Source organism: Perca flavescens, chromosome 18 (genome assembly GCF_004354835.1).
Source record: "Perca flavescens isolate YP-PL-M2 chromosome 18, PFLA_1.0, whole genome shotgun sequence".
Lineage (NCBI taxonomy): Eukaryota > Metazoa > Chordata > Actinopteri > Perciformes > Percidae > Perca > Perca flavescens.
This window is the reverse complement of record NC_041348.1, coordinates 29743406-29762024: the sequence shown is the minus strand read 5'-3', so window position 1 is coordinate 29762024 and position 18619 is coordinate 29743406. Positions and strand designations below refer to the sequence as shown.

Sequence of the window (18619 nt, the reverse complement as noted above, 5' to 3'; positions counted from 1 at the left end):
CATTAAAAATCTGCTAGAATAGAACATAATGTAATTCAGCTAAATAAAAAAAATAATTATTTCACTTGTTTCCAATTAGAAAAGATTGCATATCTGAATACAATACACATTTTCTACAGGCTCAGTCTGCCTTTAAAAAAAAAAAAAAGAATTCCTGTTCTAGATCCATGGGATCAGAATTTTGGATGGTCGTCATGGAAACATTAATTGGTCATGTGACAATGGCTGGGACGATTGGCAGAACAGGCAGCCAAGTGACAGGGGTCGGAAATCTGTAAACAATCTGACGGATAACCGTAACAGAAATATAAAGTCTTCTTCTGCTACACAAATTGTTGCATAAAAAAACCACCAGAATTCAGGAAGTTAAGTGTCTGACGCTCAAATGTTGGTGGGGGAGTTATTATCCCACGCCCTTGCACAGCTGTATCCTTTGCAGAAGTATTTTCAGCACCTGTGACGTATAAAAGAGGCGTGACACACAGCTGGAACATACAAACTATCAGCTGTGCCACAACGTCATATTTACTTGATGTCAGTCTTGTATAAAGTACTTGAAAGCAATACTTGAGTAAAAGTACAAGTATCTTACCAGAAAATGAAAATGAAAGTCACCTTTTTGAATATTACTTGAGTAAAAGTCTTAAAGTGTCTGATACTAACTGTACTTAAGTATCAAAAGTTATTTTCTGATATTACATTTACTTAAGTATTAGTATTAGAAGTAAAAGTAAAAAAAAAACTTTGATTATGAACTTTACGGCCAAAGGTGTGTAACATTATCTTCATCACCACTTTAATACAGAGCCTGCACCAGGTGCTTCCATGACACTATCAGTCATTCTGCCTCCTCCTCTTCTTCTTTAGTTTTGCCCTATGGTTGTTGTTTTTTTGCCGCTGGGCAACAAACAGGCATTAGGTCACCAAGTGGAATGGAGAGTGCATTATCTTGGCAATTTAGGGGCAATCATTCCCCAAACCTGCTTATTTCCAGTGTAACAAATTTTCCTCTGATTTTATTTTGTAGTAACGAGTAACAAGATGCTGAGGGGAAATGTAGTGGAGTAGAAGTAAAAGTTTTCGGAAATATAAATAACGAAGTAAAGTACAGATACGTGATAGTTCTACTGAAGTACAGTAGCAAAGTATTTGTACTTCGTCACATTCCAACACTGCTCGATGTTGCTTAAAAATGGCGGCTCTGAAACACGGATGTCTGACTTTGCTGAAGGCCTGTTGCCTCATCGCCAGTTCCTGTAACCTCGCATGTCTTCCTCGCCTCCTCCGCTCTTGTAATTGTAATTCTCTAGTTGTATGTTACTTCCTCTTTTGATCACCACTGAAATGACCGAATGGAAATGACATGTTAACAACATTTTCTACTACTCAGCACTCTGAGGAAATGTATCGACTAATAGAAATACAAGTTAGAGTTTTATTTCAGTGGAAACACTGCTAGTGTCATATAAACCAAGATAGATTTATCATGTGTTTTTTTTGTTTTGTTGTTTTTTTACATTTCAGGCTAGAAAATAAATAGATCCTTTATATGATACCAAAATGCACAATCAACCTACCATAAAAGGTTTTACATTTAATTTCTCTGTCATTTTGTGCAATTTCTGTTTAAAACACACACAGAAGTGATGCAATTTTAACTCTCTGGGGCTTACAACAGGCTGGGTGATGTGTGGTGGTGATATTTCTCAACTCATTTCTTTCTAAATTAGCTCAAGTTGACCACAAAGAGGAAACAGATTACATACAGATCAGCAGCAGAGGAGAACAGTCTCACACAACGTCTTGTCTGCTGACAGAGAATGGATGCCAAACGCCTACTGGAAGTAATCCTTATTTTAGTGCTTCACTTTCAAGGTAAACCTCTGTTTTCTTACTTAAACGTTAATCATAATTTAACAGAAATGTGAGGCTTTTATTACTGTTAAATAAAGACTAGTGTGAAAAACTGCTACCAGGAACAAGCTGCTATGTTCCTGCTTTAGTGTGAGTAAAAAACAGGATTGAAATTATGAGTCGTGAGTTTATTTTTTTTAGATAGATTCTAAAATGTATATTGTGTTCACTATGTGTAGATGTCAAGAACGGAAAAGTTAACCCAAGTAATGATCAAAGCTTGTCCACTATCTGCTCTCTTTGTGGTTTCTTTAAACTCCACCAATGCTTTATGAGTATTCATGTTTTTTACCCAAGTGTTATGAATATTTATGTATTTACATTATGAATTGATGCAGTTAGTGCACAGAGCAACAAAAGACACAAAGACAATAACATCACATGAGCAGATTTAATTTGATCTCAACCTCTGCTTATTGTTGGTGCTTTTCTTATAATTTTAAAAGCAGAAGTACAGTTGTATATATTTCCCAAAGAGCCTATGATTCACTAATTAACTGAGACATAAACGAAAATGAGTGTCTCCATGCAGATACTCGTATGTGTCATATCTTACAGAACGTGTGTTCTTTTCTGTCTATCAGGCATCAGTGGAAGAAAATTCTTTCTCTATAAGAGACCTGGACAAGATGCTGTTCTGTCCTGTACCACTGAATCATCCTCCCCCCCAACATGCTCCATGGTTGATTGGCTTTACAACAGAGATCAAACTGAGACTCTCACTGATGTCAGGAATGGAAATGTTGAACAGAACTCAGCCCGAGGTGCCAGGCTGAGTGTGAACACTGACTGCTCTTTGGTCATTAATAACATCACTGCTGAGGATGCTGGTCGATACACCTGTCGGCAGTGGGGAGACGGTAGTACAGATGTAGATACATATCTAAGTGTTCTGACAAGTGAGTATCATTTCCATAAAAAACTCAAAAGGAAATTCTACTTTTTTTCTACTTATTAGCTGAACACCCTTTTCCTGTCACTTGTTGAAATGCCACTGAAAGGGTTTGATTCCATTTGGTTCAGTCCACCTTCACACTTTTTTTTAACTCAGTAAAACAAGGAATAGAAACATAGAACAGAAACTTGTCCAGATCTTGTAGTAAAGTCGCTGACTGTAAGATGAAACATGTTTATGCTGAGTCAGCAGTTATCAGGGGAGGCTGTGACTCAGGAGCTATGTGTGAATGGGGACTGTAGTCTGTAAAGTGCTTTGAGTGTTTAAGACTAGAAAAACTCAATATAAATAAATGCAATCCATTTACCGTCACTTGTTTTCTCTCAGTCTCTCCATCTCCACCAGACGCTGATCCAAAGAGGGACGGTGACGTCACATTAAAGTGCTCTCTGTTTAGACATGACCATTGTTGTCTAGAGAACAGCATCCGCTGGGTGGATGAGACAGGAGCTGAGCTGCTTGGTGAAGGTGATGGGTACCGTGTCCTCCAACAGACAGACTGTGTCTCCTTTCTGACTGTGAAGCGTCAGAGTGGCCACAAAAGGAAGTACACCTGCCAGGTTGTTGATGAGCAGAAGAATGTAAAGATAGAGGCTGACTACACACCTGACTTCAACGGTAGGAATCTGAAAAAAAAAATCTAAATTTGACCCAAAACTCTATCTGATTATTTACATGTAAATCCTGTAAATTGCTTGTCATCAGGAAATGAGTCTGTGTGTTTTAAGAAGAGAGGTCACATTGTCAAAGGTGCGAATGCATATTTTGTTATGACTTACGTTTCTTTGTCTTTTCTTTGGTAAACCATCCTCTGACCACAGATCCTAATCAGATCTACATCATCATCGGGGGTGTGGTCGGGGTGGTGGTAGTGCTGGTCGTCATCGCCGCTGTTCTCATCATACACAGGAAGAGAGCCAACATGACAGAGGGTCAGTGAAACATAATGCGATATACATAAGATACACTTTATGATATTTGAACAACAATGCACCCTGAGCTAAAGTTGGACTATGTGATCAAAGATCTGTATTATGATAAGTGGTCACATTGAGCCCAGTAATGTCAGATGTAAGAATAACTTTTCATTCACTTCTCTGCGGCTTGACCGTGTTTAATTGTGCTTAAACCATGGCCACTGTCATTTGGAATTAATTCAACCTGGCCTGTGACCCTGTATGCATACATACATACATATATACATACATCTATGGATGCTAATAATGTGCAATAGTGCAACATTCATACAGCTATGGATGCTTATTATTTTCCCATAATACATGCACACACTGTGTGAACAAAACATGTGCAATAGGGAGATGTGCAATAACATTAGCACCCTTTAAACCTTAACACTTAAGCCTCCTGTTGTCCTCGGGTCAAATTTGATCCGTTTTCAAAACGTTCTATATCAGAAATTTGGGTTTCTTGCAACCAAATTGTCAAAAGAAATTATGTGGATGGTTCCTACAACCCTCTTAGCCAGTAAAATAAATGATCGTTTCACTACTTTTTATTCAATTTAATAGCATTTGAAGAAAAATGTGATAATAGAACGTCAAAAGAACAGTGACAAAAATGATGGAAAAAACAACAAAAACTTCATTTGAAAAAAAATTGACAACTTGGAAAAATGTTGCAAAAGAAAACCAAAATATTTTACAAAACTTTACTGTTTTCCTATTGATTTATTGTGTAGAAACTTAAAAAAAAAAGTTATTTTAACATCAACCTGCCAAAGGGACTAAAGATGTAAATTAGCTACCAGCTATATTCTTGTATATTTACATAAATATTCATTAATATGCACTTTTCCTGTTTTAAAATCTCAAACCCAATGTCAATAGACTTCTGCCTGCTAATCAAAAAAAGTGTGTTCCATTGCCTCAGTATGAATACAATTATGTGTTTAATGTACGTAATGATCATATTTGAAGACATGAAATGTTACCTTTGTTCCAGATGTTCTGAAACCAACTCAACACCCTGTGAGTAAAATGTATTTTTAAATGACACAATCACGCAAGAAAATATGATTGGGCTACTTTCCAGACATTTTCATTTAGATTTCAGGAATATATGTACTCATACGATATTAACCGTTTCAACATTTGCCACTGACAAATGGACAGTAAACTATGAGGTGTGTTCAATTTCCTCACTCTCTTCGATTTGGTTTATTAAGACATTAGAAGAAGCCTCAGGTCAGCAAATGTCCGTCAGTGGTTCACTAATCTTTGGCTTGTCTCATGATGCAGAAATACACATTCATCCAGTGAAATCCTGCTTAATTCATTTGAAGGGAAATATTTGCAATCGGCATATTCAATTCCTTTGTTATGGAATTCAGAAAATGTCGGAACCAAATGCGGATTTAATACAATAAAATCCATACAAACAAAAGGAGTCTTGAATACAGAGGGCAAACTTAGTCCAAAACGTAGTGGAAGTCAAAAAACAGAAATCACAAGAAACAGGAACACAGAGACAAAGGGGTAGACCACACACACACACACACACACACACACACACACACACACACACACACAATCACAATCACAATCACACAATCCAATACAGAACAATGATCTGATACTAGACAAAGACAACACAGAGACTAAATACAAGAGGTAACGAGGGTGAAACAAGGAAGAGGTGACACGAGGGCTCAGGAACAGGTGAAACACATCAGGGCGGGGCAGACAACAACGTAGGCGGGAAAACACAAGACAGGAAGTAAAAACAAGACATGACAAGGGAGGCAAAATAAATCAAGAAACTGAAACACATGCACAACCATAACACCCTTTTTGTGAAATAAATCCACATATTTGGAGTTTAGTTTGCATATATCATAGCTCTCTTGCCCGTCATTTTATATATCCTGGTCCTGGATAGATGTGAGAATGAGACACCATCTCTGGCATGTCATTTTCATCAAGTTTCATTGCAAACGGATACTGAATACTTACTTAAACTGAGAAGATCAGATTTATTCCACTAAACCCAATTAAGTTAATGTAAAATCCAAAAATGGCCCATGGAAACAATGAATATATGTGCTCACTGCTGCCACTGGAGGCCAGAAGCTGTATTACAACAACAAGGATGTAGAAGGTCTTTTTGTCTTCACTGTAAAGGCAAAGTTAAGTTGTATTTTGTTGTGAACCACTGTGTTGTTTGTACTCAGGGCGAGCCAGAGAGCAATCTGACCTATGTCACTGTAAACCATGCTAATCAGCAGGCCTCTTCTTGCAAAAAGGTGAGTGACACATTCTATTCATTCAGCTATGATTGATTTTCTACTTTGGTAATGGCTTAAAGGAGCAGACTGTAGGATTTAGGGAGATCTGTTGGCAGAAATGGAATACAATCTTCCAGTGTTTTTCTTAGGTTTGTGGAAGACTTAGGTGCCTGTATTTGAGGGGATTTAGGAGTCCTCCCTCAAGAAAAAAAAATGCAATTTCACATAATCACATAATAATAATACTCAAAAAGCTTAAAGACAAAACTTGCTAAAGAAGTCCACTGGAGAAACACCTACATTCATTACATCTTAGAAAGTTATTTAGTTTGTTTTGATCCTTACATTGATTTTACATTCATTTGGTTTAGGTCAGGGGTGTCAAACATAAGGACCGTGGACCAAAATTGGCCCACCAAAGGGTCCAGTCGGGCCCACTGGATGACTTTGAAAAGTGTGAAAATTGCGGAGAAGTAATTCATTCCAATTCCAAATTTACCACTTTAATATCACACACTTAATCCGAGTTCTCTTTCCGTAAATTAAAGACTTTAATCTAAGAAATTCTGAGTTTTTTTCTCAGAATATTACCCCTCTCTCCCGAGTCCGTATCATTATTTTTTTCCCTACAATGGCCTCAGAACGCAGAAGCAAATTGCGTTCACCAACATCAAGCTGACAAGAAACTCAGTGGCAGATAAAGTTTCTGATCTTTCTGGAGTGGTTAACTGGTCAAATTAGGGGTATGTGGCCCAGGAACTGAAATGAGTTTGACACCCCTGGTTCAGGTGGTACCTAAAACTGCTTGGGTGCTGCGCCTAAGCCTTAGGGAAACCCCTGTATTCATTTTGTTTTTATTAGTGTATACTCTTTTTTTTGTAAGCTGAGAATGAGCCCTTCATATCTGCAAAGGGAACAGGTCCTCTCTCCTGGAGCCCGCCATTGTTCATCGCCATAGCAGCTTACAGCAAACCCTAGGCATAATTTACAGGGGGGATGGAGGGGGTACCAACCCCCCCAATAATCAAAACTGGCAAGTGCACCTCCCCAAAAAAAAAAAAAAAAAAAAAAAAAAAAATTATAATTTCCTTTACATAAATAAAGTCATTTGCACCATAAATTTATGCAGAAAATTTCCCCAGAATGCAGGAAATGAAGTGTTTGATATGTTCAAAATTTCAACTTTGTTAAAATGATTGGATGATTATTCAATTTCAATTTCAATTCAATTCAATTTTATTTATAGTATCAAATCATAACAAGAGTTATCTCAAGACACTTTACAGATAGAGTAGGTCTAGACCACACTCTATAATTTACAAAGACCCAACAATCCCAGTAATTCCCCCCAAGAGCAAGCATTTAGTGAGACAGTGGCGAGGAAAACCTTCCATTTAGGCAGAAGCCTCGAGCGGTGAGGAAAACTATGACTAGAAATAGTAGTTGTAGTAGTTTATGGCGTAGCAGGGCACTGCATGGCATTACGTGGTGTAGCAGGACGTAGCAGGGCATAGATTCAAGATTATTTTATTGTCATTCCAAAAAACACTTCAGGAAGTGCAGTGTAGAATGAAATTACGTTGCATAGGACCACCATAAAAACAGACATAAAAAAAACATCAGCAGCTAGAAGATTGCAATTATAAAGAGATAAATAAATATGGTGTAGTAAAAATATGATATATAAATAAGATAGCTAGCAATTAAAAATATGAGAGATGTAGAAATACATGTGTATAAACATATCCCACGCATACCCATACATATACATATGTCATATGCACACATACATATCCACACACACATATATACACACAAATGCATGCATACACCCATACATATGTTCCACATTGTCTCAATTTACAGTGTGGTGCTGTTTAACAGTCTGATTGCAGTTGGAAAAAAACTGACGCGAAACTGCACAGACTTACTCCTTAGGATGTGATACCGCCTGCCTGAGGGCAGGAGAGAGAACAGACTGTGGCGGGGGTGTGTAGAGTCCTTGATGATTTTTTGCCCTTGAAAGGCTGCGTTGTTTGGCCAGGTTCTCCATAGGTGGCAGCGTTGCCCCAATGGTCCTCCCAGCTGACCTCACCGCCCTCCTCAGGCCTCAGCCCTCCTTTTCTAATATATTGTAATATATAACTTTGTTTTCAAGATATTTCTTTATTCTGTTTGTTATTGTTTTCATTTTATTTTAATTGTAAGTTTTCTTCTTGTTATTTAGTTTTGTAAGCAGATATTGTTGTATATATTTTCTTTTTTTTTTTTTGCACACTCTCAATGGTTCCCCTGTAGACGGTGGTGAGGACTGTTGGGTTGAAATGGGCCTTTTTCTGTCTCCTTAAGAAGAGCGGGCGTTATGTGCGACTGACAACGAAGATCTTACAGAAGTTGAGAGGTCTCACTCTGTAGCTAAAACAGAGACCTGACACAGGGTGAAAAGAGGAGCTGCAGCAATGTGCAGTACAACAAAAATATGGTGTTTTTTTTGAAAATTAAACCATGTAAACCTATTCTGATACAATCTCAAATTACAATTATGAACCTGAAAATGAGCAGAATATGGCCGCTTTAACTATTTGTCGAAAATAATTCACACTTTCAGCTTTTTTTACCTCACAAATTAGGTATAATTTCATAGAAATTAGGTTCATTGACTATGAATAAAAAAAAAAAAAAAAAAAAAAAAAGAAATGTTAAACTAGTGCCAATAAGTTGATGTTAATGGTGAATCTGGTGGTAGGAAAGAAAAAAAAAAAACGACAGAAATCTTGAAGAAAAGCGTCTAAAACAGGGTTAACCGGGAGGACAACAAGTGGTCAACAGGGAAGACAACACAAGGGATACACTTTTGGCAGTGGAGAGTATCTTTTCATTTCCAAGCCTGAAACCTTTTTCCATATACTGAAAGAAAGCAAATGACATACCAGAAAATAGAGAGCTCACCATAAGGTTTGGTAAATATAGATCATATTGTAGTTCCTAGCGTGAATCATGTAACACCTCCTGTTTGTGTCATACAGGTCAAAAAGGAGGAGGTGATGTATTCTACAGTCAAAAGTCAGACGACAGAAGCAGACGAGGATCCCAGCAGTCTCTACAGCAATGTCCGAAACCCCAAATAAATCAGAGGAAATGGGACTTCTCACAATGACCTGTTCAGAGATCCTGCCGTCAGAGTGTTTTCTGTCTGTTAGGGAGTGGAAAGTTGGATTTGTGATTTTTCTAGTTTGTGTTGTACTGGCTTTGCTGAGCATCTGGTAAGGATGCCCCCCGGGCGCCTCCCTAGGGGGGTTTTTCCAGGCACGTCCAGCTGGTAGTAGGCCTGAGGAAGACCCAGGACTAGGTGGAGATTATATGTCCACCCTGGCCTGGGAACACCTCGGGATCCCCCAGTCAGAGTTGGCTGATGTGGCTCGTGAAGGGAAGTTTGGGGTCCCCTGTTGGAGCTGCTTGTTGTATTATACTGCACACTGTTGGTACGACTTGGTGTTCTATTACTTAGCTGGTTTATGATTTTTAAAAACAAAACCCATTAAACAGAATTGGCAGCTTGGTTGTTCCTTATCACAAAATATGTTTTTATTGCTATGGATTGCAACTTTGTCGCTACAAAACAGATGGTTTTGACAAAGAAGAAAGGCTGTCGATCATTACAGTCCTTATTGTGTTTCAGTTTTTCAAATATTTAAAGTCCAGATGTTCAGTTTTGCAACAACAAATAATTCTATATTATTTGTACTCTAACGTACTTGCTGCAACATACATTTTAATTTGCACTTTTTTTTGTGAACATAATTTAGCATCCAAAAATGGGATTTAGCATCGTATGGGGCATACTGATGTTTTATGTAATTTTGGCAGTTGAGGTATTGTATTATGTTGTAATTTCGTGTCATATTGCATTAACACTGCTGCGATAGCCAGTAAAAAGATTCAAATTGATGTTGTCTGCAGTGTTTAGCTAGCTAGTCAGTAATTCATGAATGAAATAAAAGTCAGACTCACTTGACAGCATTTCTTCCTGCCTCATCTTTGAGATTCAAGCCTGAACTCGTCTGGATCTTGCTCCCACACAACTGATTAAAGAGATCAACGCTGCATCATTTTAACGGGTTATACCTGCGCTGTTGCATGTTTCAGCTCGTTAAATGCCAATCCCATTTTCTAAAACATTCACAAGCGTTTGGAGTTCATCACAGCTTCTAATCTCATGTATGAAAAATCAACTCACTGAGACTTTAATCTTTATCACGGTCCTCCTACAGTTGTATGTGATAAGTGAATTGGTTGCCTTCATCTTTTAACACTGATTTATTTTTTTAGCCAAAGTTATGCTACCATATTTGGCAATGCATCTGAGAACAGGGACTGTGTTGAATCTTCTTACTGGTGAGTGAAATAACACTGACATCGAAGACAATCTATAAGAAAATGCAGATTCCAAAGATAATCCATGCTAAATATTGTATTTCAATGTGACCATAAAGTAGCTTTGACGAAAATACTAAAGGTGACTAAACGTTGACAGTGATAGACCACTATATCTAAAGAGCATTTTTAAGCATTTGTGGGTTGATTTTCATGGTGAAATTAACTTTTTGAATAGTCTGTGCTTTCTTCTGCAAATAATTGTGACTTCAGCTGCTTACAGAGAGCTTTGTGCGTGTGTGTGCGTCTACACAGGAACCTGGTTGACCAGTAGTGACTGTTGATGATTCACTTCCTGGTAATTGGTCACTCAGCAGAATGACTTCCCTGTTTTGTGGAGCGTAAATATCTTAAAAGGATGACAAAAGCCTGTTCAAAGTTTTCTTCAAATGCAAATCATTTATGCTTTCCTGACCTGACCTCAGTAGTCCCAGACAAAGTTTTACCCCTGTCTTGTCTTCCCATCAACCATGAAGTGGTTGTCCTTCCTTTAATAAAGTAAAAAAAAAATATTCCATTTGTATCTGTGGGCGTCAGTAACTTACAGTAGGCCAATATCATAACGTAAAGGAGACCCACGCATCAAGCCACTGCAGAAGTTGTGCAGTTTGTTCTCCATAAATGTTGTTAATCACTGCATAATAAAAGCTATAGCCAGAGTCTATCCATAGTTTTTACACTTTGGAACCTTGACTTTTTTTTTTCTTTACTTATGTATTATTTGAGGATGAGTACCTGTTGAATATTTCCATGGTGCATACATTGATTTAGTTATAAGTCTAAAATAAATGGTCTGTCTCAGATGTTCTAAGCTGACCTAAGACAAGGTTTAAGTCAACAACTGGAAACGCACAGCAGTCAAACTGATCCAAATGCAGCATCTATGTTATTCTTGTTATCTGCTGTGTTGTTTGCTAGGCTACTTCTATTTTGTAAGAATAGCCCTTTTCTGCCCTTGACTTGAGTCCCACTTTCTCTTTTTTATTTGCATTTCACAATGATATGATAACATACAGTAGAGTGGTGACTGGCAGTGACAAATAAGTCATAATACTGGGCAACAGCATGTCAGTGACCAGCCTGTCCCTTGCTCACCCACAGACCAACCCCGAGTCAGGTCGGGACAAACGCACGCAGGCAGGCAGGCACGCACACACACACACACACACACACATACACACACACACACACACACACACCAACAAGCAGAAGAGGGAATGAAATAAAGCAAGATAAACTGAAATAAACAAAGACTCAAATAAGGACAGAAGAGAAGGAATACATAAATACATTGTAAGATTGCATTTCGGATAGTTTGTTACCTGAGTCACGCTGTCTTGTCTGTATGCCTACACTCTCAGGACAGATGTGTTAAAAATAACACATACGCACTTATGACAATATTTAGACTTTTTCTGTCTGTGTTGGTCAGGCGTGTGGAATATATGATTTTTCAAAACGCATTTATTGAACAATTCAACACATCATGTTTCAAAATAGTGTGTGAGATATTGACACATCCATTCTGAGAGTGTGTGTTTATTCGGGCCTCACCTATGCCATGTTGCACCCCTTTATCTAAAAAAGAATTCTGATAAAAAGAAAATGTATAGATTTGTTTTGCATTTGTGTTTACATTTGAGATTATAAAAATACAAAAAAAATCTTTTTTTGGGCGACTTCATTTGTGGAAGTAGCATCCTAATTTAAGAGAAATACGGTCAACCATTAAATCTCGCACATAACTGTGAGATTAAGGATGACCCGCGAGGTCAGGGGTTAAACGTAGGGCCCAGAGAATATTGGGAGCTAGCATTAGACAAATAGTAATGCATGTTTGGTAATTATGGATATAAGAAGGTGGCTTAATGGAAAAGTAAATTCAACAGACAAGAAAAAAGATACAGTACATCCATGCACGTGCGTTAACACGCAGCTGGAGCTGCAGGCGACAGGAGATCCCGACCGAGACGCGTCGTTTGTGGCTTCAACGGTGAGTCCAGCGGTGCTGACTGTTGTAGTTTTTAATGCAAATTAGCGTACTGGCTGTATGCAAAACGATTAAAAGTTGGCAGTTGTGGGTAAACTCAGTTTTTGCCACGCTGATGTGACGAGTCATCCAGTGAGTGCGTTTTTTTTTTTTGTTTGTTTTTTTCTGTTAGTGTGATTAGCAATTTTAATAACGTGTTTTTGTATCAAAACAAGGGCTTGTTAGGCACTGCCTTAATACATGCTCATTATCAGCAGTGTGGACTTCTTATTATGAAGTGGTGTTTGCATTTGATCACGTTTCCAATCACGTTTAAAGTCTAGACGCTCCCCTTCAATCTGTTCTGTTGTGTTCTGGCTACGAGCTTGTGTTTATGCATGGAAACTGCACATATTTGCTCCACCTTGAATTTTGGCCCTCAAATAAACTGCTGGGACAGTGCCATGCTTCTCCTCGCTGGGGAAAAGTTAATTCACTGAAACTAGAAATATGTGCAGCACCCAAGCATTTTTGGGCACCACTCACATCAAAACTAACTTCTAAGATCTAATGATTGTAGTTGGACTTCTTTAGCAGGTTTTGTCTTTAAGCTTTTGGGGGTTATTTGTGTATTATCTACTCTAGCTTCTCCAAGATTTTGGACTCAGATATGGTCTAAACATCTACTTCTTTTACTCATTGTTTGTTTTATTTGGATCAGAAAAAAAAGAGTACAGTACAAAGGTTAAATGGTTAAAGATTCATCTTGACAGTAAAGTAGTAAATATAGTAAATCTTTAAAATATCCAAAGGGAATGGAATAATCTAGTTTGAGGGCAGTTTGCGGTTCATTGGTGCAATATGCATTGGACCTGGAACTAGTTTTTCCGAGGTTAGCACGTAACACGTAAGCAGTAATTTTGTACTGTGCTATTGAAATTTAAACGAAAAGAAAAGATGCAAGATAGTTTGGAAGCTTTTACTTCATTATTATTCCTTCTTGGTGGTAGTCCATTTGTGATACAGAGAGCAGTGTGCTTTTATCACTCATGCCACATTTTCATAAACAGGGTTTAACTGCTGACGTAATAGTCTGGATCAACGTACTGTAAATGTATTTCCCGGATAATTGCCAGACGTCTGTAATCTGTGTAGCCATTTTCAAACTCTGTTCTCTTTGGGAAACAACAAAAACTTTGAGCTAGCAAGCTATCGCTGAAAATGGCAAGTTTAGTAGAAAAATATGGATCGTGCAACAAGGCAGGCCTACTTGGTTCTTTTCGAGGGAATGATTGTAAAGATTTACAAAGAATACGTTTACTGCATTTACTCTCTAACTGGGACGTTTTAATTTGTGGGGTGCAAACAAGTTCCACTCTTCAGAGCAGCCGACTCTGCGCCCGGAGCTTATCCCCATCCAAGATGATCGTAATTAGTTTAAAGAAGTGCAAACAACTCAGAGTGTTTTTTTTTTTCCTCTTTGATATTAATCAATTATGTTGCACTACATGGAATATAACGCTGTACAAAATAGTTTCTACTCTTTTGAACTGAGTTGAAGTTAGGACTGCCCGATATTTTGTTTCATCGTCTACATCGCGATGTCGGCCAGCGCGATAGTCACATGGCAGGACGTGCGATGTTTACGCTAAAACTTTTTGCTGCTCGATTGAAAAGTAATCTTTCGCCGTTCTCTTTTTGAATGATTGTAAGCGGCTGACCCTTCCCCTTTAAGACAGGTGGCTATGTGGGCAACGTGTGTATGTGACGTAACGTTAGTCCGACGGCATTTGTTATAGGAAGTGAGGATCTGCCGTGTGTGCCGTAAGCGCCAGCTGCCGCAGACACAGTGATGCACATCCTTTCCCATGAGTAGTGAACATGCAGTAGTCAATGTTTTATGTTATCTGCAAAGACAAAATAAATCGCCCTATTAATGCTACGTTATCACAACGTCTCCCGGCCATTTTGAAGTGTGGAGTTACCAGAAACCTGCTATACCAGCCAGGCTAAAGCTAATATAGTTATCCTAAAGAATCAAGGGGTCTGACCCAACTAACGGAACAGTTTTGGAGCCGCGCATCTGGAAACGTAACACTTATATCTACAACAGCAGCGTGTGTCTGATATAACGTAATTTACAATGATTTAAGTGTTCTTATACAGAGTGTGTTGCTAGTCTGTGACACGCAGGCTCTGCATGTGCAGCGAACCACCAATCACAATCAATGTTGATCAATTTATCCAACAACCACAACCTGAAATTTAGAGGAAGCAACATGCATGCATTATTAATATAATTGACGTGTGCCTGGATTGATAGTATTATAAAAATACAATGGTGTCATGTGAGTCAACCATTGTATTTAACTACCTTATTTCTAGGGCTGGACGTTTAACCCGAAAATGTATTGATATCGAAATTCTGGTGCTGTTATCAACGTATTTTTCCCAAGCAGATCATTTGAGAATTTATTACTGTTGATAGGCCTACTTTGTCTTTTAAACCACTCTACCGCATGTGTAGTCACGTGACTTCGCCCCGAGCAGTCAGCCGCATGGAAAGCATAATGGAGGGTAACTCAAACACAGTTTCCGAGTCTGAGTCAACTGAGCAACTTTTGCCCAAAAAAACCCTGCAGTGTACGTCGCCTGGAAACATTTTGGCTTCAGAAAAGAGGATTTAGAACAAGGTGATTAATTATTGTTCATATATCGTTATTGAGGTAGAGTGCAACTAATCGTGATTTTGATTTCAGGTCATATCATGCAGCCCTACTTATGTCCTTCTCCAAAATCACTTCAAAAGAGTAGCCCCAGCGCTTACTTGCTTTGGTGTTTGTAAAGTATTAAAGGAATACGCCAACTTGTTGGGAATTTAGCTTATTCACCCGTAACCCCAGAGTTAGATAGTCGATACATGCCCTTCTCATCTCCGTATGTGCTGTAATGCTGTCTGGACGGCTCCAGCGGCATCAGGCCAGCACAGAACCTGCAGGTGAATGGTTCCAGTAATCCTACTGCTCCGAATAAGTGACAAAATAACGCCAACATGTTCCTATTTCCATGTTGTGATTTGTAGAGTCACAGCGTGTACAAAAAACAACGTAACATGAGACACATATAAAATAGGAACATGTTGGTATTATTTTGTCACTTTTGTCACAATTTGGAGCAGTAGGATTGCTGGAACCATTCACCTAAAGGATCTGTGCTATGCTAAGCTAATGCTGGAGCCGTCAGACAGCGTTACAGCGCACGGAGATGAAGAAGGGTATGTATGGACTTGTCTAACTCTGGGGGTTACGTGAATAAGCCAAAGTCCCAATAATCCCGGCGTGTTCCTTTAAAATAAAAAAAAAATTCACATAAAAGTTAATTATTTTTTTACATTTTTGATGCATTCCCCTACAAAATCACCACAGTAGTGGAGGATGATTTATTTTCAAAAGGGCTATTTTTGTCATCTTGTAAAAATTTGTCTGTAGTCTTTTTTCATAGATATATATATGCAGGAAAAAGTTTTTTCCAATATCGTGCAGCCCTAGCATTTTCAAGTCCTACCGCTCACATACAGGAAAGCGGCACACAGTTTATGGGGTGAAGGGCTGAGGGTGAAACCCACACGTGGAGTCAGATCCAGTTCATCCTCTGAAACTCCAGGAGGAGGAGTGAAAGCGAAAGTGCTGCAGGAGGGGTGGTGAAGAAGATGAAGAGCTCCGTCCTGGCCAGACTCTCTCGGGACAAATCCTGCGACCTGTGAGAGAGAGAGAGAACAAGGAAAATGTTCATCTCATCTGCAAGTAAATGAACAAGTGATGGTTAAATAACCACCACTTGTTCATTTACTTGCATATGGAATTTAATAAATTCACCAACCTGCAGAAAAAAAAGGCATGAAGGCGTCCCGCTTGACAAACTTCCGTCTTTGTCCAGGAAGTGAGCAGGATAAAAGCTGTGTGGCCTCCCACTCCTCTCATCACACAGGACAGATGTCAACAGAGGAAATACTGTGGTCCCCTGTGGACAATACAGAAAAACATTCTCTATGAGCAATAATATTTTTTAAACTACATAAAAAAAATCACAAAAGCACGAAAGGAATCTTAAATTATTGTCACATTTTGTATCCTGAACGTGCAGCTACTGTATCCTGAAGGACCAAGCGGGACATGTTCGAACAGCGTGTTGCATCGTTTCCGGTTGACAGTGCTTATGTTTTGCTGATGGCATCTTGCTTGGGTAGCTCGGCCTTGATTAATTCTGTCATATTCTTCATTACAGCAGCTCATTATCCACTTTACATTTAAATCTACACTAGTTCACTCAAGCACTCGTTATCTCTTTCAGTCTTTTTAACGACTTTTCATAAATCCCACAGTTTTTTTTTATGCTATTAGCTCTGTTAGCTGCTTTAGCATAGTTAACGATAATACTTTTTTTTTTAAATAACAAAGATATTGACAAAGTTTTGCTTTGGGGACATTATATGAAATTGGAAAAGGGTAATGAATTGCAATATATCGCAGAATATCGCAGTATTTTTAAAATCGCACAATATCGATCATCGTGATATCGCTTTATTGGGCCTGGCAGTAGTTCCATATTGGCCTGGCTGCCTACCAGGCTCGTGCCCTTATAGGTGAAACACTGCTAGGTGTTTTATTCAGTCTTGCCTTCTTAATGAAGTGACCCTGGAAGGTGATGTCTTGTTTCGTTTTGTGAGGCACTGCCATTGGGGCGATGTTGGCCAGTCTCTGTGTCTCATGGATGACAGCGTCGGTGAAGGGCAGGTTCTTCCTGTCCTCAACCTGAACTTTACGACTTCCTATCTCCCTGCTCACCTCCTCCTGGACCTGGTCTGAGAAAGGTAAAGGTTTTTTTTCATGAAGGCGATTTGGTAACCTTATTTGCTACTTTCAAATCTTGCTAGCTTTTCAACATTACCAATCCTGCCTTTAAGTTTTCTTACCTTGTATTTTTGGATTCTTGGCCATAAACAGAAGTCCCCATCTCAGAGTAGTTGCTGTTGTGTCAGTGCCAGCCCGAAAAGATTAAAAACTGTCTGCATAAGGTTGCGCTAGGTTGAAATAACTGTTAGCAATCCCAGATTCCTGCAGGTAAAAATAAATTGGTCCAGTTATATAGTCAAATCTGATCCAAAACTTTTGTTACAAATGAGGGATTGTGATGTAGTGATGCTGGTGTGGGTTGCACTTTCTTTTCATTCCTTCCCTCCATTCCTTCTTACTGATAACTACTGTTGGCCAGGGAAGGTAGATAGACAGAGACATCATACCCCTTGATCATCTACGCATCAGGGAGATCCCATTGTTCTGATGGACCATTATTGTGAAACACCAATAGTCTGAAAATTTGCCTTTGGACCGGCAGACCATTATCCCAAAACAAATGCTCATTGCTTGAAAATACCCAATCTCCCTGCATTTGAAAACGATTTGTGGCCTACAGTAAGTCCATAAAGTGCAGGTCTACAGACTCTATAGCTAACATAGTTGGTACCAATGGATACTTTAGGTCTTTTAGGAATTTATAATACAGACATAGATCAATACTGGATTTGGAATCGATATTGGATTAAATGAAAAATCAATTTTTTTTTTTAAACCTATCCCTATTCATACAGCGAATTTAAATCCAACCCAAGTTGACCAAAGTGCTAAAATAACTAAAATACCATAACATGGTAACAGTAAGAAAGCAGTAGAGATAACATAGCAATACTATCCCTTGCTCAAATGGATAAGTAACAGAACAGGTAGAAAATATAAAACATAGAAGAGTTAAAAAGTGAGGAATAAATATCTTAATTATTAATAGTGATAAGTTTCCCAACCTCCAGATTTTGCTTCCGGACCAGAAAGGCATCCACAAAGCCTCTGCACATCTGTGGATTGAGGGTCTCTTTCAAATGACTGAACAGCTGTAAGTTCTGTTTCTTGTTGGCAAAATATCGCCTCTTTTCCTTTTTCCCACCACACCATTTATCGATCCATGGAAACATGTTATACAACTGTTAACAAAAATATAGATGCATCAGTATGTACAAAAGGAAAACTATTGTGAGCAAGTAAAGAATCCC

General features: G+C 38.6%; 1 protein-coding gene and 1 pseudogene across 1 annotated transcript; one reads left to right on the top strand and one right to left on the bottom strand.

Annotated features, from left to right (window-relative positions):
* The first annotated feature begins 1769 nt into the window (after positions 1-1769).
* On the top strand, positions 1770-9436 carry LOC114573644 (uncharacterized). The gene is made up of 7 exons (XM_028605924.1): positions 1770-1875; positions 2499-2813; positions 3197-3487; positions 3691-3801; positions 4832-4857; positions 6060-6131; positions 9140-9436. The coding sequence occupies exons 1-7, from the start codon at positions 1821-1823 to the stop codon at positions 9239-9241; spliced, it is 972 nt and encodes a 323-aa protein (XP_028461725.1). The 5' UTR covers positions 1770-1820; the 3' UTR covers positions 9242-9436.
* Positions 9437-16069: 6633 nt separating this feature from the next.
* LOC114572881 (cytochrome P450 2K1-like) lies at positions 16070-18541 on the bottom strand (annotated as a pseudogene).
* Positions 18542-18619: the final 78 nt, after the last annotated feature.

Bases quoted from the DNA above. Each gene is read 5' to 3' on its own strand.
- LOC114573644 (XM_028605924.1), top strand. From the start codon at position 1,821: ATGGATGCCAAACGCCTACTGGAAGTAATCCTTATTTTAGTGCTTCAC. The intron at 1,876-2,498 runs GTAAACCTCTGT...TCTGTCTATCAG, and splicing joins TTTAGTGCTTCACTTTCAAG to GCATCAGTGGAAGAAAATTC. The intron at 4,858-6,059 runs GTGAGTAAAATG...GTTTGTACTCAG, and splicing joins TGAAACCAACTCAACACCCT to GGCGAGCCAGAGAGCAATCT.